This window comes from Leptonychotes weddellii, chromosome 2, assembly GCF_054177405.1.
Source record: "Leptonychotes weddellii isolate Sample4059 chromosome 2, ASM5417740v2, whole genome shotgun sequence".
Taxonomy (NCBI): Eukaryota; Metazoa; Chordata; class Mammalia; order Carnivora; family Phocidae; genus Leptonychotes; species Leptonychotes weddellii.
Window position 1 is genome coordinate 5,402,542 of NC_138370.1, and position 26,927 is coordinate 5,429,468.

The 26,927-nt window shown below is 38.3% G+C and overlaps 1 protein-coding gene across 2 annotated transcripts in view; it reads right to left on the minus strand.

Annotated features, from left to right (window-relative positions):
• Positions 1 to 4,672: 4,672 nt before the first annotated feature.
• Positions 4,673 to 26,927, minus strand: part of GPM6A (glycoprotein M6A) — a 302,473-nt gene continuing 280,218 nt past the window's right edge. For both annotated transcript variants that reach the window (XM_031030940.2, XM_006736039.3), the window contains exons 4-7: positions 18,054 to 18,207; positions 11,450 to 11,526; positions 10,840 to 10,905; positions 4,673 to 6,801 (exon numbers count right to left, since the gene is read on the minus strand). In XM_031030940.2, the coding sequence (XP_030886800.1) occupies positions 6,649 to 6,801; positions 10,840 to 10,905; positions 11,450 to 11,526; positions 18,054 to 18,207 (450 nt within the window). In that variant the 3' untranslated portion in view covers positions 4,673 to 6,648. The remainder of the gene's footprint in view (positions 6,802 to 10,839; positions 10,906 to 11,449; positions 11,527 to 18,053; positions 18,208 to 26,927) is intronic.

Below are 26,927 nucleotides of genomic sequence, written 5' to 3' on the forward strand. Positions count from 1 at the left end.
AAGCCATAGAGGAGAACAGAGAAATAGGCTGGATGTAGATAGATGAGGAATCAAGAGAGGGTATTTTGGTTTTTTTGGTGTTATTGTTGTTTGCTTGCCTCATGATTGGAGTGAGCCATTAGAAGTGAAAAATTGGTGATTCAGGAGAGGTTGAAGAGAGGGAAAATTTGCTGGAGTGATGCCTACCCTGAAGTAGGTAGATTAGATGGGATCTTGAATATATCAAGTGTGTTTGGCCTGTAAAACAAGTCATTCATCCACATTAAAAAGAGAAAAAGCAGATATTGTACCTATTAATACAGACAGAATTCTAGTGATGGGAAATTATGGCTATGTTCTTCTGGGTATTTCTCACTTCTCCCTCTGAAATAGGAAACACTTTCTAACTCTGAATGCAAAGAAAGTGTTTGATAAAGAAGTTTGCTAAGAGAAAGCCATGTTATAGTAACCATCTAGGGAATATAGAATAGTGAATGCTTAGAGCAGAAGTCAGCAAACTATGGCCCTCAGGCTAACTATGGGCAACCATTTGTTTTTGTAAACAAAGCTTTATTGGAGCACAGCTATGACCATTTATTTACATATTCCAATTGATGTTCTTGCACTACAATGTCAGAGCTAGGAAGTTGCAACAAAACAAAGACCCAATGGTCCATAAAACCTAAAATATTCACTATGTGGTATTTTACTGAAAAAGTTGTCAACCCTTGTTCTAGGAAAAAATGGAGTCAGTTTACTGACAGCTCTATGGGTGAGATTGGGCAGGCTGTGTGTTTCTTCAGCCATGTTTAGTTACACAGGTTCAAAAGTGGACAGATAGATGAATTACACCAGAGTTGGCATTTTACTGTGAGAGTTTAAGGAAAATAGAGGGTCGAAGGTGATGAGGACTTGCCAAGGGAGTGATTGCAATGATGGACCGTGTAATATAAGCTAGTTACTGAGAAGCCCGACGACATAGGAGAATGAGGGCTGTAACAACTAGATCAATGGGGTCCCAATGGGGTAAGTGAGCAGGAAAAGTAGCAAACAGAAGTCGGAAGGGGAATGCATAAAATTTAAGATCTACATGGTGTGCAGTTATTGGAAATTATGAGTTTTAGAAATTGCATGGAGGGGGACAGGGGGCAGAAACACTGGCAGGGAGAAAATAAGTACCGACCCCTATAACTGATTTGTCAGGGTGTTACACTAATACCTGAAGTCTCCAGTTAGCTTCTTGGAGACACTTTTTATTACTTCAAGCATTAAGTTTATACTTATTATATAAATCAATAGATTTTCTATTTATGGAAATGTGGAAGGTACCTGATGACCTTGGGTATTAAGGGGTGGAAATTAAGAAGTTAGGGAGAAAAAAAATCTTAAAATTAATTGTGTTGACTTGTATAAATACCGTAACTATATGTTTACAATGTGACTTTTATATCATTTGCATTTGTTACATTGTTGTCTCTAATCTACAGGTGTACTACTTACTAGGTATGATCTAGGGCTTGGAAAGTGTAATTATTTTAAGACCAGGAAGGCGTAATTCAGGAAGACTCCTGGCTTGTTATCATTCAGTTCTCAGGCAGGACATTGCTTTTTCTCTTGAAGACCTGACCCCATGCTATTCATAAACAAAGAAAGATGATGAACACAGTAATCATTGTGAATACCGTCTACAGAGAGAAAAGCAATTGTAGCTTATTATCCCAAAGGCTGGAGAGCTTTGTGTTGTATTGTGTGGTAATGGTGTACTATCATCCGGTGGGGAGGTGAATGGGAGGTTAGGAGCGGGGCAGCACGTCCAGTTTGTGTTAAAGTAATCTGCTGGATAATTATTAAGTCTTTCCTTTAAATGATGTCATAATTCCTTAAAATCCGTTTCTTGTTTCTGCAAACCCTCTCCTTCTATCTAGTGAAGGGCGAGGTTGCATTGTATCTCTCCCAGCTTAGTTGATGACATTATACTATCTATGTGATAAATAAGATTTCAAGTGATTAACAGATTTCACATTGAGATTAATCAATGTCAGTGATAAAAAATAAAAGAAGACCTTAAAAAACCAAGGAACTTGCCAATTCTAAATGCTCCTTTACTGAAAGCACAGAAGTAGGTCATGTGTATTTTTATCGGATCCCGTAAATGAACCTTCTCTGCCGCGTCAATTAACGGATGTCTAAATGGGAATGTTTCTTTGTGACACTTTGTGTAAATCCTTCTGAGAAAAGAGTATCAATACTTTCTAGACATGCCAAAAAAGTCCATCAAAGAAACCTGGGGCTTACCTACACCCAGTCAGCATCCTATGTGACATGCACAGACGCACCCGAGCTCCAGCCTCCAGGGCATTCCTTGGATCACGGCCCCTTGCAATCTACATGAAACGGTTCAGAGGGGTTGACTCACAGAGTTGGATCTGTCCTGGGACACCACCGTCCCCATCAGCGTGGCCCCCAAGAGACAAAAATAATAGTTGAAACAAGAAAGAAGCAAACAGATTACACCACTTTTTAAAAAGCCAGACAATGTTCCCATTTTCTAATCAGAGCGGTGATGTTGGGCAACTTAGTGGGATCAGCTCCTTTAGGGCCCCGTCCTGGGCTGTTGGGGGAGGAAAGTGTTCTATCCTGCAAGGCCTGGAGCGTGAGGGTGTCTGCTCAAGTCCATTGAGTAGGGGGCAGACAATGCTGAAGTAAAGAAGAGCTGTGGTCTCAACTGTTTTTTGCACTTAAAAAAAATTTTTTTTTTTTAATTTTGTAGGCTGTTTCTTCTTGGTGTCATCTTTAATTTTTGTATTTTTTTACTTTTCTTTCTAAAAATTTCCCCCCCATGCAATTTATATCTTCCAATAACTCTGTACTTTTCTTTCTCTCTCTTATCCAAGTATGATAGCAGAATTACTTGGATCTCTTCTCTTTCCTATTTTGTATTCCCCCATCATTTATTTGTTTTCTTTTGTTTGGTGTTTCCATCTATAGGGGGTTCCACAGGTTAGAAATACAGCAGCTTAGGTAAATTTTATTTCATTTTGATATTATTTTGTTTAATTTTTTATTTATTTCAGTAATTCATTTAATAATGAACTTAACACTTCAACTTATTGCATATTCTACATTCTTTTCAATGTGCAAGCATGTTGGATTTTTGTGGAAAAGGGCAAAAGAATCTAAATGATCAAAGAGATAAAATTTACTTTTGTGAGAAGAAACTTGAGGTCCGCGGCTTATGTAAGCCAGTAGGAAGAGGTTCACATCTGAGCCCCCTAGCAACGTTTTTATAGACTTGCCTCCAGGGGCTTCAGATGATTCAATACCTGAAAACCTTGCAGGAAACTGAGCAGAGTGTTTCTCAAGGTATGAGGATAGCGTAATTCAAGTCCCATTATGCTCAGCATACGTGAACTATGGAGTGACTTAAGTGAAACATACTTCAAAATGATATCTTTCTCTTTTGCCTAAAAGGCAAAAATAAAACAAAAGTCAAATTTACTTGATCTTTGAGTGAATAAATCAGAATCTGCTATTTCTACATTTTTAACATGAGGAAGTAAACTGATTACACCCACACCAAAGCTGGCCGATGCACAATTTCTTCTCAAAGTGAATAATTTCCTTAGTCTTCACATTAGCTTTACAATTCCCAAAGGCTTACATGTCCATTTTATCTCAATAAAGCTAGGAGATAAAAAATTCCCAAAGGGAAATTACTTGCTTTAAAGATAAATGTGTAGTTTTTTTTTAATGTGTAGTTTTACAAACAGAAATGGACTTTTAAGTTTTCCAAAAATATAATTATCCTACAATGATCATTTTCTTTGGAAAGCATTCTCTTGTGAAATTTTTGTTCACATTGATAATTTTTAACATATAATTCTTTATTTTCTTGTTGCCATGCTAAGAATTTCATAAACACTGGAAAGAATAAAATTGTCATTTAAAAATAATTATTTATTCTTATTTAATAATGGGATTATTTTCTTATTGTCTTAAAAGTGACTTCTTCAGACATAAGATATTTTGCCCAGATCTGCTTGTAATTACTGTAGATATTTGTAACCTAAGTGCCTGATATTTTCAGGCACTTATAATAATTACTTATAATAATACATAAATAATTGAAGACTAATACAATTACTTAGGCCTGGTGAAAATTAAGATTTTTATTGATTACTGTTTTATTATTTTTAAATTGCCATCACTTCTAGTTTGGCCAGAAGAAATTACAACCCAAACAAACAAAGAGTCTGGAAAATATATATATTTTTCACTTAATTGTTCTCACCTTGAAATTTTGAAGCAAACCAAGAAATCATTTTTCTTTCTGAATTGAATTAGTCTTTTTTGTTTCTCTACTAGTTTAGGAAGCTCTAAAGAAAACACAGAACAATAAAAATTAGGCAAGGAATAGCATAAGTTGGGAACTGTTATCATTTTGCTAAATTAAATGACCTCCAAAATCTTCACACCTTTGCCCTCTCCCCAGCTCCCTAGCCTCCCTATGCTGCATGACATACACAGAATTCTCAGTTCATTGTGAGGTCAGCTCAACTGAGGTAATAAGCATCCTAAAAAGACAGCGTCTATTGCATCTGGAAAGAGTGCACATACATAGGAAAGAGGAATAAACAAAACAAAACAAAACAAAACAAAAAACCACAAAAAAAAAACACTGCAGAAACTAATAATAAGTACACAAAGTACACAAGTGTATTTATTACATTTTGCAAGCACTTTGTTCTACATTTCAAAAACGCCACCATCAAGCTGTTGGCACATTTATGTACAAAACAGATTAATTATAATGCCTGCTACAAAGCACTCTTTGTGAAAATACAAACTCTAATACCAGGAAAAAAAAGCCAAAAGCATCAACATCATTACATAAGTTTAAAAGACAGTTTTAAAAATCATCACAAACTGTTAAGACACAGAACTGAAACACTATAATATAGAATTTAAAGAAGCCCATTAATACTTTTGCTGAATATCTGTAATACTGCATATATCAGAAAAATGTTGAACCAGTAAGATAATCTACGTGTAAAAAAAAGGAAGCAAACCCCCAAATTAATTAAATAATACTACAGAATGCATAATCATGCCACAGATAACCCTAGTAATACCCCGCTACCTACTACAAGAACTTGTAAAATTATGGATGATGCATGACTAGTCGTTGTACAAAGATTGTTTCACTCATAAATTTTATTAGAAATGCACTTACACTGAGAAAAGATTTCACAATGGTCAAAATCAGTGCACAATACTACCTAATTTTTATACACTGACAAAAATGTCTTGTCAGGCTACATCATTTTAAAAGACACTTTACAGCATTCTTGTAGCATTAGAAATAATCAAAAGAAGAGTCAAGGTTAAAACAAACACCAATTTTGGTCCAGTAATACTGATTGCTTTTTTTTTTTTTTTATTCCTTTGATATAGGTACTTCTTATAAATGATTATGAATGAACATTTTGTTAAAATGACTTACTTCAAATAAAAACACAGATCTATCACTACACTTGGAAGGGATACATTCTAGAGTGGCCTCTGACCACACTTTAAAAAACACTACGGGTAAACCAACATAGATTGGAAGGCTGCAAGCAAAGCTATTATATTAATGGAAGCCTTTTCAAATATATCATACACATTGGAGGGATAGTTTACAGAGGTGCAATCCATTAAAATGTTTTAAAGTAGGTAAAACAACTTCGGAGGGGTTACTGTGCTTATTTCTTAATATACCACCTTCATAAAGGTAATTAATGTTCCACATTAGCATATTAAAAGTTCCAATCCAGCCACTGCTTAAATCACAAAGGGATCACTCTTCAAGAGTTCACAGTAGTTATTTCCATGAAAATTGTCTCTATACTAAGCTTTAAAAGGTAAGTCTGGTGTCACAATCTTAAAAAGGCAACTAGCCATGCATTAGTAACACTGTTTCTACGTGCTCACAACATAAACAGGAGTAATCAGAGAGAAATACCTTTTAAGTACATCAAGAAAAAAATACAATGTTAACAAAGATAAGAAGCACTTTTTTTTTTAAACCTACTCTTACAAATTTAGAAATTGCACCTTAGATTGATGAAAACATGAACCAGGGCCTGTATGAACGTGGCCCCTGATCTCCAGACGGGATTTCCAGATTTCAAGAAGAGTCATCATGATACCATCTCTGTCTATTGTTCATAATGTACAGTGGTCCCTTTGAAGGTTACCTGTAGTTAAACTAGTTACCGAAATCGAAACTAAAAAGTATAAAAAGCTATTTTTCTTTCCAAAACATAAGAAATAATGCAAAAGGTGTTACGTATTAACACATGGGAAGCGGTTAAAAGTCAAATAAATCTCTGCATTTGACAATGTTAGTATCTTCAATCTTACAGAATTATTAAATGAGTTGGAGAAATTTAAAAAAAAGGTAAAGGCTGGATAGGAGCTTGTAGAAGAGATCTGATCACACCAATTTAACAGATTAGGAAATCAAGTGCTAAACAACAAGGAATTGTGTTCAGGTGAGTCATAAGTCACCCTACATATCATTGATGAGAAGCACTTCCATTTTAGTTTTCAAAAGGTTGGATGGTTGGATGGCCCTTAGTTAAACACCAATGCATCTGAATGGCAGGAGGGACAGGAAGGGTTTATTTATGTGTATGCGTTGAGCCGCTCTTTGGAGCGAGTAGAGTGGATGTCATGGAGTTCTTGCTCCTCCTTCGACTTGATGTCCTCGTATTTCTGCATCCGGCAGGCATCCTTCACATAAGCCCAGTTGGCCGACAGAACCATAAGGTAGTGAACCTAATCAAAGACAGAAATAATTTATACTGGAAGTCTGTTCAGTGTCGTCAGTACCCCTTGCTATCAGGAAAGAAATAGTCAAATTATATGCTTACGTAGGATATGTGTGCTAATAAGACGGAACCAAAACCTCTGTGGTAATGAGAATAATAAATGTTATTCCTTCTCACATCTCCGACTATATAACAGCATCTTCTCAGCTCCCTTTCTTTCAAAATCTTTCTCTCCTTTTTCAAGTCTGGAGTAACCAAGATTGATTCTCAATCTTTATGTGATGTTTCCTGTCCGTTCTGCCCTCCCTTACCCAAACCAACAGACTATACATTTCATGTTGGTGTATCTATATTTTCCCATCTGTAACAGAAAATAGTCTCTTACACTGTTTGAGTCTAGACAATTCTGAATTAATGGGAGGATGTATTATTGCGGGCTGTGCAACAGAAAGAGGGATCGTGGAAACCCCCAAATAAATCTGTGACTTAATTGTCAAGTTAATTTTCCATAATTTTGCAGTTTCCTTTAGATTGTAAACTACAAGAGAGCAAGTATTGTGTCATATGGATTTTGTATGTTTGCATACATTCACAATAGCTAGAAGAGTGCCATCTTCACAAAGGAAGCCTCTGATCTGTCTCGAGTAACATGGTTACTCAGGTAGTGAAGTTCCTGATTGGACTTGAATGCACTCAGTTAGGAGAGCACTGGTTTGTTTTGCTCTCTTTCCCTCACTCCTGGTCCATAGAGAGAGATAAAGCAGTTTTCCAAAGGATGGCTTTTGATGGGTGAATATGAAAGAGAAACTAAGTCGTTAATTATTTACTTGATCTGAGTTTTAAAGGGTGGGCAATATTTTTGTCCATAATTTAGTAAAATAGAACACTAACATTTTGATTAGCCAAGAGCACTGAAAGACAGGAGGTAGGCTGGTTTTAGAAAAGTAAGGATAGACATCAAGAACACAAAGTCAATTCTAAATGGAGACTACTGTAATACGTTAGAGGCAGGAGGAAAAAAAATGACAATTTTCACACGGCAATATGGGAAAAGATGCATACCAAGAGGAATACCAAAAAGAATTTTCAGAATGTTCTGTTTCCTCTGAAATCCTGCATTTTGTGTAGTGGAAATTGTAAGCTGCATGTAAGCAAGAGCTGTGAGTTATATTCTTGTCCTCTGTCATTTTCATAGTGAAGGCTTCATGACTACATATATGGGGACCGAACAGAGGACTGAACACATGACCAAATTCACGTGGCACCTTGCTGTGTTGCTCAGAAGATATCAAGTGCTGTGGAGGATGTTTGGCAAGCAGTGGGTACTCAAAATACGTTTCACATGAATGAATATATTTTTAGATGTACAAAAACCTTCCCTTTAAAGCCTGAGAAAATATGACCCCTAAATTATTATTAAATATGTATGAGTGAAATACTGAAAAGAGCTTCAGCGTCTTTCTAGTTCAGAACCGGGCACTTTCCAGTAGTCTGCAGACATTTCCTCTGGCCTTAGGGGGACACCAGCTGCCAGGCTCTTACTGTCCCTCGGCAGGTGGACAGCGGTCCCCAGGAACCTCGTGCAATGCAAGTGGACCCCTTTGGCCAGCATCTACATAACTTCCTAACGCCTCTGAAAAATCAAATGGAGTGGATCACATTAGTCTTAGTACAAATTTTTACCATCTTTGCCTTCCATTGCAGATGATGTTTTAAATATTTTGGTAGAGAAGGATTTATCTCAATTTTCTCATCTCTAATATGGAAATAATGATGCTAGTATATTTTGAGTGTTGAAGGAGTTGGTGAGGAGGTTAATGACAGTGGCTATATTATGACTATTGAATGTATTTATGTGCTTAAGCATTTGGCAGTGCTTTCAACAGAGCAAGGCTTAAACAAATATGAGCAAATAACAGTACTATTGGTACTAATATTAGTACCAGGAGCAGAAGCAGTAATTATTGTTATATTAGCCCTGTCTCCTAAAACCTTAACCATTATCAGAGCTAATGAATTGGAAATACTGATGTCAATCAGTAGTTAGATGTTATTTATTTCTTAAGGAATTTATGCTATGAGTATGTTTAGATATCCAAAAGGATGTACTTAAAAATAACATTCTAAACTCTTGTAGTTTGAAATAAAATTTATTTATAACTTAGTATCTGAGTTCATGCAAAGCACAGATTTCTTAAGAAATACACAGCATCTGAATTTCTTTTATCTTAAGATCTTTTTGATAATAGAATCATTTCAGAGTAAGCATTTTTGGGGACATTTAAGTACATTATTCATTTACACAAGTACTCTTCACTAATGTATGCCTAAAGGCCCGCATTTTTACACAGTTTTACACACACACATATGTAGCAAATACGAACGCATGCTTTATTACACACCGCTTCACAAAACGTGCTTTGATAGACCTCTATACGTGAGTGTATGTTGCTTGAACAAACACAAGTCCCTAACAATTATCCATTGCATAGGAATGCGTGCTTGGAATATCACTGCCCAGAACATGTCATGCTTCTTCAGGGCATATTTTAGCACTGATTTTAGGCTGGGAATACAGAGCCTTTGCTTATTGTCTTATTGTGACCCCTCCAATTAATTAGCCAACATGATCTTATTAAGCACCTCATATTCTGAAATAAAATTCCTATGTACAGGTTTATACAGTCAATCTGAAAAGTTGAGCAATGAGCATGATACTAAATTAACAAAATGTCTGAAAACTCACTTTAGCACTGACATGGTCATTTCTGTTATTTTTAAAAATCATTTTTAGTAAAACAGAATCAAATCTCAATACGTAAGTGTTTATAAAGTCACTAAAAAATAACTGGTCTCAAATGGCTCATTAGTACCTTACCATTGATTATTCCTAGTTTTATTCTTTTTTTAAAGATTTTATTTATTTATTTATTTATTTATTTATTTAGAGAGCAGGGGGAGGGGCAGAGGGAGAGGAGAGAAATCTCGAGCTGACTCCCTGTTGAGCATAGAGCCAGCCCTACGCGGGGCTGGATCCCACCACCCTGAGATCATGACCTGAACGGAAATCAAGAGTTGGGTGCTTAACCCACTGAGCCACCCTGGGACTCCCCTAGTTTTATTCTTTGACAAGAGAGAAAGCAGTCTTATTTTTTAAAAAGTGTTCCCTTCACCAACACATTAGACAGTGTATTGGCACTATAAGGAAAGGAATTAAATAAACCCGAATCAATTCATCATCTTTGCATATTGAATTGGCTATAATATTTGTGAAGTTACTGGGAACATTCTAGAGCTCTATACTACCTTACTTTTGTATTATTACTTTGTATACTAGGATGCAAAAATTAGGACTGGAAGATCTTGGCTGCAAAAACTATTACCGATGCTCTGAGTATTTGTCCAAGGTTGGTTTTTGGTAGTCCAGTGAGCAAACTGGACTTCACAGTGAGTTACCAGGGAAGAGACAGAATCTGGAACATTGCAGGTCCTCAACACTCAGTAAAAGTCTGACTTGAAGAACTTGTTCTTAGTATTTCTGAACAAAATTAGATATGAAAGAAATGACAGGAAACTATTGATGTCTGTGTTAAGAAGAATAAATTAATCCTTTTTCCATAAGTGACTCAATATGGCTTTTTTATGTCCTTAAATAAGGAGGAGAAAAGGATAATGGAAGTTAAGGAACTGATTAGATTACCTAGAATATCACACTGATACAAACCTATATGATCCAGAGACGATTTTTTATGTTAATAATGATCTAATATCTGAAACGTGGATGAATTTACTTCTTTTTTTAATGTTACCGATATGACTGAGTGTTCTAATCCTTAAACTGCTTACCGAATATTATCTCTATTGTAACAATAATACTTTTTCAGGTTAAGCCTTGTTTTTCACTTATTTATTTGCCCATTGTTCCCCATTCCCCCTCTTCCCCCCTTTGTATAGACTTCGGGATGGGGGATAAATGATCATTTCAACAAGTAAATCACTTTGCCCTCCAAATCGAAAAACCAAGCCTCAGAGCTCGAGGTCTTACCATAGCAATAACCGCCGCCCCAGCCCCAGCAAGTGCCACAATGAACAAGTGGAAGGTCATGTTCAGCTGCAAAGGAAACCACAAAGAATCAAAACACGCATCATAGTTACAAGCAGAAGAGAGATGAGGACTTCTGCTGTCTTACAAATAAGAACTTCGTACATCTTTAACAAAAGTGCACTTAGGATACATCCCTCACTCAATCCAAAAGCGTTATTACAGTAACTTCTGCAAATTAGTTAAGTCTTTGCAACTGCATCATTTTAGTATACTTTTATTATAAAGATGAGATCGTCATGAATAACGATGGTTTTCAGTAATATTATAACTATATAAGGCTACATTATCTTTTTAAATATAACATTAAAAATGCTCAACTTTTGTGAAAATGATAATTTCTAGAAAAATATATATTTGTCATCATTTTTATTGAAACAGACAAAGTATCTCATTCATATTTATTCTCCAGTCCCCCTACATAACATCATTGTGAGTAAAATTGCCTCGGAGATGAAAAGGGGAAAATTCAATATAGATTTAATTACGTATTTTTCAACTACCAAAATGAAGCTAAAATTCGGACAACATAAACAGCTTTAAAAACATTTACCTCAGTAGACTCACACATCCTCAGGAAATTCTCAGAGACGGTACAAATTTTCTTTTCCTCTCCAATTGTCACAATCCCTACATGTAGAAAATTATAGCTTAGTTATAAATGTTTTCAAGAGCCCAGAGAGAGAAAAAGGATCTTATGCTGATAAAAACTAAGCAAGTTCCATTTTATGCTATAGTATAATGGAAACATTCTCTCTTAGCTTTTATTGCTAGATAATAATTATAACCAGAATTATGAATGGAAGCTCAAAACCATTTAGCCCTCAAACAATTTACAACATTTTCGATCTGAATTCAATTGGACCCAGCCCCCAGAATCTCCACATTCAATTGTAGCCCATTGATTGGTTTGGTCCATTAATGCAATGGTGTAGGCATTACAGTTATTTTGATAACTATGTTCCAGACTGTGCTGAAGTGTGGATCTAAATTTATTCTGCTGGTACAAAGCTTCTGTTCGTCTATAAAAGCATATTGCCCAGAGGAGTAATTTTTCTCTGCTAATAATGAAAATGCTGTTATTAGTGGGAAAAAAAATTTAAAACCCCTGTAATTTTGCTCATGTTCTCCCTCGCTCCTGTTGGCTTACAGACCAACATCAGAGTCACCTGGGCAATGCTCAAAAATAGGTATTTCTGGACTCCACCACAGAACTGTGAAATCAGAAACTGCGAGTGTTTGCCAGGAGTACTGCATCTTTAACAAGCACAGAGGTGTTCCACTGCCATGGATCTCATTTTACAGAAAAGTGATCAAGGTTAGCCTCAAATGGGTCTTGAATTTTGTTTTGAGAACTACTGAAGCATTAAACACATATACATAAAGGGGGGGGAACCCTATAAGTTCTGGGCGAACTAATACCTAAGCTTCTAGCGCTGCCTTCTCTTTATTTAATGTCAGTACATGTATCTAGTCCCGCATGCTCACTTTGAGGTACACGGTCAGCTCTCACTCTCTGTGGAGCTGCTCCCATTCTGCCTTGACAATACTTTGTGCGATTATTTTCTTTTAAAAAAATAATCCACTTGCGGTCCATTGAATGCAGACACGCTTCTCTGTGACCTTGCCTTTCTGCCAAGACGGCGCCAGGAGGGAAGGGGGGGAAATAAGAAGCCCCTGAGGTGTGTCTCATAAACCATCATTATTGAGAAAACTTCCTGGTAAAGGCCATGCTTCTCCATGCTGAGCAGCTACAGACCCCATTCATGTGGAATACCCAGGCTCTGCACACATGTCCTTACCTGTGTCCTTGTTCACCTTTGCAGCAGAACTCCTCGAAAGCATTAACTGTGTTCGCTGTCTGCCATTCCCTTCTTTTCCAGAATCTACTTAAACCTTTTCCAGTCAGATTTTGCCTCAACCCTCCATGGAAATCAGCCATGACCTCCACATAATTAAAACCACAGATGAATTCTCTGTCCTCCGTTCCTGGCCGGTTGGCCGTGCTGGACGCAGATGCTGACTCCCTCTCCTTCATGCTCTTCTTCATTACATTCCCCAGTCTATGGACTCCTGTTTTTGTCTTTGGATTCTCACAGGTCCCCTCTCTCTAGGACCTAATTCACGGGAGCTCCCAGTGTGCACACCTGTCATCTTTGTCCCCTACTGATCTCATTGAGTCATCATCTTTGCATATTGAATTGGCAACAGCTAAAAATTAGCTAAAATTTAGCAACAGCTAAAAATTAGCAATAGCTCCTCAATCCATTCAGCCAGCCCTGTGCCTCTTTCCCGAAATCAAGACTCATATACCCAATTTCTTACCCTTGACAACTCTGTTTAGATTCCTAATAAGTCTCTAAAAATCAACATCTTCAAAAGTGAACTCTGATCTGCCTTGCCTGCCTCCCTCCCAAGAAAGCTCTTCTTTAGGCTTCCTGGCTCATGTGACAGCAAGTCAGTCTTCCCTGTGGTCCTGGCAACAACTGCATTCCTCCTTGGATCCTCTTTTTCTCTCAAACTCACATGTCCACCTATCAGGACATTCTGCAGCCCCAGTCTTCAAAGGACAGTCAGCACCAGACCACTTCTCCCCACTTCTCTCACTACCAACCCACCTGAGCCACCACTCGGTCACCTCAGGGCTATGACAAGAGTGCCAGCCAGCCTCCCTGCTTCTCCTCTTGGGGAAGTCGGTTCTCCATATGGCAGCCAGAGCAATTCTTCCTCAAGGTAAGGGGGATATTGCTTCTTTTCTGCCCAAACCTGCAAATACCCTCTACTTCCTTCAGAATAAAAGTCTCTAAATGGATGACGTCCCGCCATGCACTCAGCACGGCGTTCCATGACTCCCAGACTCCATCCCGATCCATTCTCCCTGCTTGCTCGTTCTACTTCAGCCACACTGGTCTCTCTGCTGTTTGCTGAAGAAGCCAGGCATGGAGCTGCTTTGGTAACTTGCCTGGATCCTCCCTCCGCTGTGAATATTCCCGTGACCCTCATATCTTTCCAATAATGGCTATTTGGTGAAGCCTTCCTCCATCACCTTTAAAATATTGTAACCCAACCCTTCCACTCGGTCTCCAGTACTCCTGATGTTAACTACACACACACACAGTTTTTATGATATAAATACCATAAACCACAAATATACATATTGCAAGTTAATTATAGTTTGTCAATCACATCTGTGTAACACGAAGCTATGAAAATGATCAAGTGCATGTAAGACATGCTGCCGTGCAAATCCAACAACTTGATTATTTGGATTTGTGTGTCTCTGTCAATGAATGGCCAAACTGGTCTAACCCCCAATGAAGCAAACTATTCAGATTTATTAATTTTTCTAAATATCGAGTACATTTATACATATTTATTCCACTCGATACAGAAGAGTCCTTAACTAAAATATACACAATGACATTTCCACTTTCGTAAAGACAAGTAACAAGTTAGGATTGTACAAGAGAAGCAGCAAGGAGAGCAGACAATAAGAATCTGATGCATCAGGGGAGCAGCCACGAGCTTTTTCTATAGGTTTTTTTTTTCATGTCATTTAAGCTGGTTAAGCAGAAGTAATATATTTCTGGTTTTCTAAGAACTGGTTGTGTGTGAACTAGGAAAAACTTGCACCATGCGCACAGTTCCTATTACTTTCATCGTTAAGGCAACAAAAGCCTCTTGGAGGTTTCTGGGCAGTCGAAGCACCACTGTTCAGGGCATCAGTTCTTACGGAGGAAACTGCAAGCTAGGGGTGGAGGTAAGCAGGAGTAGGTATAATGATACTATGATCCCTTACAGGGTGATGGGAAATTAACACCCTACTAGGAAATATGAATGCTGAATTTTCAAGTAATTTACCATTTACATTACTAGTCTTAAAGATGATAGAATGACTGAAGTATCCTTTTCTAGCTTCTCTAGGCTACCCACATTCCTTGGCTCCTGGCCCCTTTTGTCTATCGTCAAAGTGAGTAAAATGGCATCTCTCTGAGTAAAATGTGCATTTCTTCTGAGGTCCCTCTCCCTCTGACTTCTTCTCTTCTGCCTCTTCCACTTTTAAGGACCCCTGTGATTACACAGGGCCCTCCTGGGTCATCCAGGATAATTACCCCATTTTTAGATCACTTGATTAGTAACCTTCATTCCATCGGTAACCTAATTCCCCTTTGACAGGTAGCCTAACATAGGAATGCCTATGCAGGGGAATAGTCTAGACAAGAAAAATGTAGCCAAGATTTTACCAAATAAATTCCTGAATTATTTAACAGAAATGAATAGAGTTCACCAATTAGCCAGGACACATGGCTAACCACACAAAAGATTTCCTACTCATAGTATATGTGTCTAGTTTCTACATTAACATAAAAAATGTCCTTCTGAACAGAGTAGACTAAAGTCAAAATGCTGTTGATTAATAGCTTCAACTCTGTCCTCTGTTCTCTCTTGTGCAAATAATGCAATGTTTCTAGGTCATGGGTGTCTTCTCTAGAAAAAGCTTGATGGGCCAGGTCCATGATCTAAGTGTTTGTCAAATTTTGATTTATTTTACTTTTTTGACATGATTTTTGTCTTTCAAAACTGAGCAGTGCTGACACATAGCAGAAGCTCAACAAATATTTGTTGAAATGAAGTTTTACTGAGAAGGGCTTTATGGAAATCAGATAAAAGCAAGATGCTCCTGCTACAATGTGTGGATGTGCTGGACGAGAGGGAGGGTTGATTATAAGGCTAAAGGTGCCCCACCTACTCTGGACCACTCTCTCCCTATGGTTGGCCCTGAGGGAGTTTCATCAAATAACCAGGTTTTAACAAAGCAGTTTTAAATTCTGGATCTAGATGATATTATGGGGGGATCAGTTTTAACATCTTCTGAAACAAATTTACTAAGACAAAACCCTCATACATTCAATGTCATTAAAAAATTAAAATTGCTAGTCAAATTATTTCATGACTCATTTTGAAATATGGCAAACCCTAATAGGACAAATCATCTTTAAGTTCCCCGACTTTATAAGCTGCGCAATGCCTCTGCTTGCCATTAGATCTGTATGACGTGGATGCATTTATCACATGCAGGGGAATGAACAGGAAGATGCAAGTAGGGACTAAGCAGGCATCCCAGCCATTACCTGACCAGAGTTCCCGTGATGCAGTTCAAAGATCTTAATCCCCTAAGAGCAAACATAGCGTCTAGATGTAAGGAGACAACTTTGCAAAGTAAGGGAAATCGCTTTATAGCATGTTCTTCTCTACCTAATCACTTTTTTGATGACATTAGTAAATGTCTGTACTAATCATAATCCAGACTTGGGGGGAGTGTCATTTTCTAAGCCGATGCCCCTTGATAACTTGATTGTGCCTGTACATCCAGGATTCTTACTGAGAGTCTACAATCTGGAAGGCAAATAAATGTCATCCAGGCAGTAGATTCTGCATGAAGGGCAAACAGAAAGACTTAATATCTCATGTAAAAGGTTGCATGACATCTGAAAAGTGCCCTCTCTTCCACATCATGGAGAAAAGTTAAATTAGAATAAATCTTGATAACTATGTTGTAAATGGTGCTAAGATTCAAAGGGCAGCTTTAATCCTTGTCATGGTTTACACCTACTATAATTGTGTCCCATATAATATTTGGACAGACTGTACTAAAAAAATTGCTTGTTTATCTGAAATTGAAACTTCCTTAGGTGGCCCATATTTTAGCTGGCAACCCTGTCTGAGAGACCAGTCACCTTTCTTCCAATTTCCACTTTTCAGATCCACAGAACAGGAGGAAGACATTGACGGGGAGGGACTGAAGTCAGAGCTAAACAGCTGTTCTCTCATGACCTCCAGCAGCTGTTGCCGACGTGTTCCCTTCCTGTGTGTATGTGGGACATGATTCCAAGACTGAAGCCTCTCCAGTGGAAGAGCTATCCATATTCCCTCTGTGGTCTTCTTGCCAGGAACTTCATCCACAGAGCAGCTGTTGCTTTTTATTAGATCAGGCAAAGGAGGCTTGGGGCTCCAGCTTATGGGATGGGGAGGAGGCCACAGCTTTGGAACATGCAACTGGCTGGTGCTGGACTGATGCACTGTACCTCACGGTCTATCTACAGCATGCCCACTGAGCCCCACAGCCTGCAGACACCACCTACAGAAGTATTCTCCACTTTCCAGAAGTATTAGGAAACCTCAGAGAAAATCATAGGGAGCATTCCCAGATGTTCATGCAGTAGATTTTAATAGTCTGTGAGGAAAAAATCTGCTCAAAGATGTGGATCTCCATATCTTATGGAAATTTTGTAGCTCCCATGTTTTTTTACAAATGATGGAATAGAATTCCAAACAGGCTGGATGAGATTAAATCCACTTCTTTGCATTTGTCTATCAGCAGCACTTGCAGGCTGATGTGTAATTACCACAGACTCTGAAACGAGACTGTTGGGGTTTGAATCCTGGCTCTGTCACCTCCTAGCTGTATAACCTTGGGCAACTCATTTAACCTCTCTGTGTCATTTATAAAGAGGATAATCATAGTGTCCACCATACAGAACCGTTGTAAGGATCAAACAAGCCAACATGGACAAAACAATTAGAATAGGGTCCGTGTATCACAAGCCCACAGACACATATGAAACTATTTTTAGCACGTGAGGTTTTAGCCCTAAAAAAAAACCGAAGAGGGCTGCCCCATTGGTTTAACATTCTTTGATTTTGTTATTATAAAATGCTAAGTTTTTCTGCTTATTTTGGAAGCCAGTGAAATACATACTTCTTAGGGGATCTTCACACTAGACTTCACAAATTTTATATTTGTATGGAAGAATAAGAGTAGATACACAAGCATCCTAGCAAGCCTGGACAAGAGCAAAGGAATTGGGACAAGGACATCACAATTTCATCTTGACAATACCAGAAAAGCCAACCTGATAGCTTGTTCAAACATACACGTTTGTAGATTCATGCTGGGAAATCTACCTCCAATCATCCTTCAATTCCCACGTATTTAAATTTAAAAAGGATGTCTTCAAAGTGAATACTCTGATACATTTCTCAAGTATCCATTTCTCATCAAGTCATGATGGTTCCAGCATGATCAGCAATATTTCAGAGGCAGTCACTGAGGTCAAAGAGCAATGAGGCCTCGTTTTAGTTAGAGGTCCACCTACCAAACTGACGAAGGTCCAAGCAGAGATTGGCTCCCTCCACTAAGGTGGTGTTTCGGCAAATGGTCCACAGATTGAAGTACATGTAGACGGGCAGGGAGGTGAAAGCCGTGACCCCCAGCCAGGCCAGCATGAAAAGGTACGTCAGCATAATAAACTGCAACAGAGAAAAAGTCGAGAGAGAAAACATGAAATCTACTAGAAAAGAAGAATTTTGCCACTAATTTACAAAATCCAATTTGAAGTGTTAAGTGCCCTCTTGCACAGCTTGTTATCACAACACTGTGGGAAGTGCACCACGGGAAGCTGAGAGATGCTAAATAACATGGGTTCTGTGAAGAACCTGCTGGAAACCCTCCTCATGGTAGAGGTGCCCAGCAACAAAGGAAGAAAGAATCCATCTGCCTCGTAATGTCTGTTTCATTCATGTATTTGTCTCAAAAATCTCACCTCACATTTTTTTTTAGACTTTAGAAAATAGTAACTGGTATATTTACAGGGTATATTTACAGAATATTTACAATATTGGTATATTTACAGAATATTTACAATATTCTGCAAAGTTCAAACTTTGTCCATAAATTTATATTACAACTAAATGAGCACCATTCATACCATAAAGATGAAGCTACTTATGTTTATATTTAATACTATAAGTGTGGTAATTCTCAAGTCATTTTAGTATTAATGATAGAAGTGATACTTCTCCTTTTCGGTGATCTGTGAACTTTAAATCTAAAGCCTTCTTTCATGAATTTTAATTTTATTTTTGCTATAGAAACATAGTAAAATGTGATTTTAAGTTTGAAAATAAAGGGTTTTTTTTTTTGCTTGTTTCAGAAATATTTTTAGTATTTATAAAATGAAGAAAAAGGCTGTTAATGTGCCCAGATACAGTTGAATAAGAGACTTAGTTTCGGCATCGGTTAAATGGATTTTTAGTTCAAGGGTGACTTAGATGCTGACTAGAAAGACAGATGCATATCTTGGTAGATGGATGAAGAGCTGGTAAAAGATAGATAGACGTATTCATGTTGCTTCACATCACTTATCAATGATTTAATCCATATTATCTATGTATAAAATTGTCTCCATAAATATACACCTTGAATTGCCTAAGCTAACACTTGCATTAACAACTGTATTTCAGAGGTAACTGAAAAAGAACAGGTGTAAGTCACAATACCCTGAGGTTTAAGTGCAGGCTTGAATGCACATGTTGATATAAATTGATTATACCTCTCAATGTGTCACTGGATTCATTAGCGTATTTCCCACGATCACAAGAGTAATTCATTATATGAAGTGCCCACATAGATAAACACCAACTAGAAACAGATGATAGGCAGACAGCCTCACGGGAGTTGCCACATTATTCTGTCACATGGTATTTTTAAATTTAATTTGACTTTTTATTTAAATTCAATTTAATTAACATACAGTGTATTATTAAAATTTAGTGATTCATCAGTGTGAACAAGACCCAGTGCTCATTGCACCAAGTGCCCTCCTTAGTGCCCATCACCCAGTTACCCCATCCTCCCACCCGCCTCCCCTCCAGCAACCCTCAGTTTGTTTCCTGGTGTTAAGAGTCTCTTATGGTTTGTCTCTCTCTCTCTGTTTTCATCTTATTTTTCCTTCCTTTCCCCTATGTCACATGGCATTAATGAATCATATTCAGATAGTAGAGACTGAAATCAAGATTATCCCTGAAAAGTAGCTAAAGAAGAAAATCACTACTGTAGGAACTGTTCTGCTACTGTATCTGGTTCTTCTCATTTGAACCCTGTATCTGTAAGACTACAGCCTTCTCGGCCATCACTCATGTCCCTGACTGTAGGATTAACAAGTCATCTTCCAGGAAAACACAGAAAACATGAAAGAAGAAAAAAGCCAGGAGAGAGTTTTTAGAACTACATTCTTGCCCACTCTACAATGGTTGATTCATACATTTATTCATTCCTTCAATCCACAAATACTGTGTTAGCAACCATCGTGCATTAGTTCGTGCTCTATGCCCTGGTGATGCATAGGTGGGGAACTCAGTTTTCTGACTGCAAGGAACATTTAGTTTGGTGGACCTCATACTCCTACTAAGTGAAACACCCTCCCAGGTAACTCACATAGCAGTATGCTCTCTCAATCTTCAGCTTTGCTGTTTATGATTATATTTTGTACATGTCCCCTAAAGGGATATAATTTTACTTCCCTTTCTTTCTCCCAATTCAACTACCCTTAACTATATCTGCAAATCAAAATTGGAAGTTGGAAAGAGATGTGTTCTGTTTGCATATGCATTTCTGCATGTACCCGACGATGATCTGAATTTGCATCCTGAGAGAGATCCACTCCAAATTTTAATACCCCTCCTTCCCTCTTTATCTCTGTATACAGTGTATTGTGAGTACCTTACAGTATGACTTGTTTTAAAAGTGGCATTTTCTGAAAGATTTCCTGATGATTGTGCTGTATTTATATAATCAGACTCAGAACATGGGATGATCAGCACATGTGAACATATGTATAAGGGTGAAATTGTATTTTTTTAAGATTTATTTATTTATTTGATGGAGAGAGAGAGAGCACGCGCATGAGCGACTGGGGAGAGGGGCAGAGGAGGAGGGACGGAGAATCTGAAGTAGACTCCACACTCAGCATGGAGCCCAACGTGGGGCTTGATCCCACCACTGCAAGATCATGACCTGAGCTGAAACCAAGAGTTGGATGCTCAACCGACTGAGCCTCCCAGGTGCCCCTGAAATTGTGTTTTTAATCCTTTAAACATACTCTATTAGCTCATACAGCAGTAGGATTCTATTTGAAAGTGTCTGAAATGTAGTCCTTGTACACCAAAAGCTAAGTTTCTATAGACACTTGGTTCCCTTCTGAGTTTCAAAGGCACCTTCTAGTAGACTTTTGAAGAGAAACAGTAGTGTATTCTGGCTTAACTTGAACACCTCAGGTCACGTTTTCAAAATGACAATACAGAATAAAATAAATACACGGAATGAAACTAAATCTCTTACTCAACTCTATTAATTCCTTTGGTGATGAGTTACAGAGAGACTTTATGGTTTTGGTGAAATCTCAAACAAGTGAAACTCAATTCTCAGAAGACATACTAAAGTAACACTTTTGAAAATTGGTAAACTTGGTGTCACTGTCATGTTAGAGCTTGCACATCTTTATTAAAGTTGTGTTGTGATTAATATAGAAATTACTGGGATTAAGGGGGTAGGGAATTCATACAACAAATAAGAAAAGAGTCAAGATAAAGCCAATGAGACCTGAGATCAAACCTGTCTCCTGTAAACTGGCAAGTGTCATAGGATTTCAGAAACTCAGAACATAATTAAACACATACTTTTTAATAACACTGCTTAATCTCCTCCCAAATTTGACTTCCTGTTAGTCTCTACTCTGCAATACTAATGGCTGGAGAGTGTGAAGAGCCAGCATCTGTCCTAGCAATGTCCTTGAACTATGATTCAGCAGACATATTCACACCTTTAGGTCCAAGACGAAACAAAGCCTGGTCTAAAAATATTAGAAAATAAAACCTGTTGAATATTAACTTCTTTAAATAACTGAAGGAACTGGAGTAAATATCCTTTACTGACCATTTACTCTTTTCATAGAATTATTTAAGTTTATATCACTTTTAGAATTTTTTTGTCTTGCTCAACAAATACTTAATGAGGGCCTAAGATGTGTTGAAGTATATCCAAGGATTTCAGTCAGAGAAAGCAATAAACACTTCCCCCTTGTTTTTCTCATCAGAGGAAATACAAATATTCCATGTGGACATCTAGACCGTATCTGGTCTTAAAACACACTTGATTGTCTACGGTAAACATTTTGTGTGACTCTGCCAGAGAGAAAAGGGCATATTTCCTGGGTAATCTTTATTCTTCCTTTTTTCTGGAATTGGAATGAAGCAAATCAACAGAGGCAGTCTGGCTGCTGGCTCGGCATTCCTCTGTCCTCATGGCGTTTTGCACCCAGTCTAGGTAAGAAAGGTCTGCTGAGCCTCCACGTATTGATAAGCATGCTTCACGTACCAATACCCATTCACTTTTAACACTGCTAAGCTGTATGAGTTGATGAAAGTCATCTTCCGTTCTTTGCCTCTATTCTGTAAGAGGGTAGAGACGGATTGATTTATCAAGCACCAACATGCTACTCATTGTGTCCCTAACCTAAATGTCACATTTATTTAGCAATAAAGGGGGATTTATAGCACATTGATTAAAGGCACAGGCTTTTGAGCTGGATGGAGTCTGGCTGCTCATTATGCTGTTGTGTCTGCCTTTGTAAAATGAGAATACCTGCTAAATTGATCTTATGTGATTTAGTGAGGCTGGAATGAGGAAGCACATAAAAATCATTTGGCATAGAACACAGACAAAATATTAGGTATTTTTATGCAAGAAAGCATTATTGTGACTACTGCCATGACCATAAAAATATATGCTTTGGCTGAATGATAGGACCGTACAGAATAAGGGAATTAGATTTCATTTCACGTGTGGAGAAAGTAAAAAGAAGTTCTTGAGTCTGGGAAAGTTATTCAAGGCGGGCTCCCACTCGAGGAGAAAGGCTCTAGAAAGTTTGGAAACCACCCCAAAACTGAAGAAATCTTGTTAATGGAACTCCTTGGAGGAAAAAAGCCCTTTTGATTAACATTTTCATTATTTGCAATTGTAGATCTCAAGGCTAATTTATAGTCTCAAGAATAACGGACATGATACGGCAGCTTGAAGCACATTGCCTTGCACAGCTAAAAACCACTCAGAAGTCCCCGGGAGGGTAATCAGCATGCCTCTGGCTACATCCTCTCTATCTTGGTTTTCTTTCTGTCCCAGGGGATTTCTCAAAAGCTTCTTTTGAAGGTGTTGTTCACTGTAGAATGGGACTTATAATTCAATAGGTTTAGATTCAAAGTGGACTGGAACACTTTGAACTGTGTGACTGCCGCTACTTAATCGTGTGATGGAAGGCGTGACTTTGGAAACCACCATAGGCACTCACACTTGCTTTCCTCTGCAAGTCGCGATGCCCGAGCCGATCAATAGAGCTCAGTGTTAACAGAAGAACTCTCTGCTGGGAGAAAGTATTTTCATGGCTACTAATTCATACGTTTTGTTCTAAGAAAGGCACAAAAGACCTTACTTTTGAATTTTGAGCGTAAACCTGTTACATTTCAGAGAATAGCAGTCCGTGGTCATGAAAGTATCCAAATCAAATGAGCTAAAAATATAATTCTATCTTCCTATGTAATGTTTTATCTTAGGATCTGATAATTACTCAAACTGAAGAATTATTCAAAATGATCAAGTGTAGGGGCGCCTGGGTGGCTCAGTTGGTCAAGCGCCTGGCTTCTGCTCAGGTCATGATCTCAGGGTCCTGGGATGGAGCCCCGCATCGGGCTCCCTGCTCAGCAGAGAGTCTGCTTCTCTCTCTCTCTCTCTGACCTCCTCCCCGCTTGTGCTCTCTCTGTCTGTCTGTCTCAAATAAATTTAAAAAAAATGATCAAGTGTAATCCTGGGTAAAAACAAAATGTACGTAATAAAATATCTCATAATTATCATGTTTATTTCTAGCTTTTCATTGCTAGTACTGTGACAGATACATATTCTGTCATCTGAGCATTAATAATAAATAATAAATATATAATTAATAATATGTAAGATAATAAATAATAAGATATTCTTCTTTTTAACTGAGGAATAATGGACAGAAAACAGTATATTAGTTTCAGGTGTATGACCTAATGATTCGCTATTTACATACACTGTGAAATGATCGCCACAATCAATAAGTCCAGGTAACATCTGTCACCATACATGTCTCAAAATTTTTTTCTTGTGATGAGAACTTTCAAGACCTACCTCTTAGCAACTTTAAAATAGGCAATGCTACATCGTTTGCTCTAGTCACCAGGCAGGCAGAAATAGCTCAGAGCCCCGATGTACTGTGATGAAGACGGCTGACTAGTGGATATTAGTCAGGAACACAGCCTCTGATAGTGGTTTTCAACCATGGCCACACAGGGGGAGCCCTCGGCAACAATGGGAGAGAAGGGCCTTGCCCATGCAGACTAGATCTACATCTATACATTTTAAAATATCTATTTATTAAAGAGAGAAAGAGAGAGAAAGCGAGTGAGGGGAGGGGCAGAGGGAGAGAATCTTCCAGCAGACTCCCCGCTGAGCACAGAGCCTGATGCGGGGCTCAATCCCACGACCCAGGAGATCACGACCTGAGCTGAAATCCAGAGCTGGATACTTAACCAACTGAGCCGCCCAGGTGCCCCAGACTATATCTATATTTTAAAACATTTCTGCAGGTGATTCTAATGGGCTTCTGGTGTTAAGAACTACTGCTCTATTGGAATCAATAAAGCTCTCAGGGGTACATTTGACATGAGGATTTCATTGATATTCATCTTTAGGATCTTCAGAGGACCACATCTGAAGTAAAAAAAAAAGGTGAAGTTGGGATGATTTGCCGGAAATTTATGCCAGTGTCAGCCAAATGCATGGATGAGCGACGCACTGGACATGAACCAGATTTCTAAACCAGAGTTTCTCAAATTCAGCACTATGGAAATTAGGGGCCAGCAAATTCTTTATAGCGGGAATGTCCTGCACCTGGCAGCAAGCTTAGCAGCATCCGTGGCCTCAGGCCACCAGATGCCAATTGCGTAGCCACCATTTCTCAATGTCCTCAGTGAGGAAAAGAGCCTTGGTTGAGAACGACAATTCTAACACAAAATAATACCGAATTAAAGAAAAGCAAATCAATACCTGAATATGCTACCACTACACGTGCAAAATGGAGCAGCATTAACAATACTGAACTCAGAAGGCTCCAGAAAGCACACCATGTAAAGTTCACTGCAGAAAAAAATTATGTCACTGATTATGTAAATTAACTTGAAAATAGGCAATCATCATCATCTTCATTGTCATCATGATGGCCCCAAACTACCTAAGCACAAGCAGTGATCAGAAAATTGTTTTAAAAATGATTTGCTACGTGTATAGCAGCTGCGTTCATCATTGCCAAAACTTGGAAGAAATGAAGATGTCCTTGAGTCGGTGAACGGATAAATAGACTGTGGTCCATCCAGACAATGGAGTATCACTCAGTACTAAAAGGAAATGAGCTATCATGTCATGCAAAGACGTGGAGGAAACTCTAAAAATGCATATTACTAAGTGAAAGAAGCCAATCTGAAAAGGCTACCTACTGTATGACATTCTGGAAAAAGTAAATCTATTAAGGCAGTAAAAAGATCAGTGGTTGCCAGGGGCTAGGGGAGAGGGAGGATGAATGGGTGGAGTGCAGAGGGCTTTTAGGGCAGAGAGACTGCTCTGTGTGATGCTACCACGGTAGATACATGATATTATACATTTGTCCAAACCCCTAGAATGTACAACACCAAGTTGAACTAATGTCAACTATGACCTTTAGGTTCATTGGTTGTGGCAAATGTACCACTCTGGTGTGGGATTTTCATAGTGATGGAGGTTGTACATATGTGGGGGCCAGGGGAATACAGGACATCTCTGTACTTCCCACTCAATTTTGATGTGAACCTAAAACTGCTCTAAAAACCAACATCTCTTTTAAAATATACTAATTGTAATGTTTCCTTCTTTACTACCTTGCATCGGTCTCATTCATTGAACAAATCAAATGCAAGCACTTCAGAACGTAATACACAGTCTGTTAGGATTTTGCACCTGCCTGATCGAACACCTTGATAACTGCAGTATCCTAAACATTTCATTCTAACTTTCAGCCTCCAGGTTACTCATAGAACTTCCAGATTTATGAGCCCCTTTTATTCATCAGTTCATTAGTAATTAAAATTTCCTGTGTGTCAACAATGTGCACTGTACAAGGCCTCGGGCATGTACTGGTCAACAACAGACTTTAGTCACTTTTTCTCTGTGAAAACACAGTAAGTGTCCCTGTTCATCAACACGCTCAGCATATGTGTACGTGTACAAGTCACCTGACTATTCCAACTAGACTGGAAACTCCCCAGAAGCAGGGACACTGTCTTGTACCTTTTCACATCACCAGTGGCATGGCAACTCAGCCTATGTAAGAAATCCTCAAAATATTTAGCGAAAGAGATTTTACTTTTACTTTTTTTTTTTAGAGAGAGAGAGTGAGTGTGTGTGAGCGGGGAGGGGCAGAGGGAGAGAGAGAATCTTAAGCAGACTCCCTAATGAGCTCGGAGCCTGATTCGGGGCTTGATCTCCACCACCCTGAGATCCTGAAATCAAGAGTCGGACGCTTAACTGACTACACCACCCAGGTGCCCCGAGTTTTTACTTTTTCAAGCCAAGACAGGGTTCAAGTAAAATCAAGTAATTTTAAAAACAAAAGCATCAATGGCCTAGTAGAATACATTCTTTTCCAGCAAATATTACTATAGAGAACATTTTCTTTTAGTGAATGCTATTTTAATATCAATTATATAGCCAATGTGTGAAAATGTTTTTTTTTTTGACCAAGGATTCCAATATAATAATGCGAAGCTTAGTAATTCCTCAGTGAACGTTTAAATTTTTACATCCTAATTAATGTACTTAGTTTCCCCACAAAGCAACATAAACTACAGAAATTAATATCAAAATGAGAAAAATAGGCAAAGAAACGGAGTCTCAAAAAAATGTGGTGATGGAATATTACGCAGCCATCAAAAGGAATGAGATCTTGCCATTTGCAATGACGTGGATGGAACTGGAGGGTGTTATGCTGAGCGAAATAAGTCAATCAGAGAAAGACATGTATCATATGACCTCACTGATACGAGGAATTCTTAATCTCTGGAAACAAACTGAGGGTTGCTGGAGT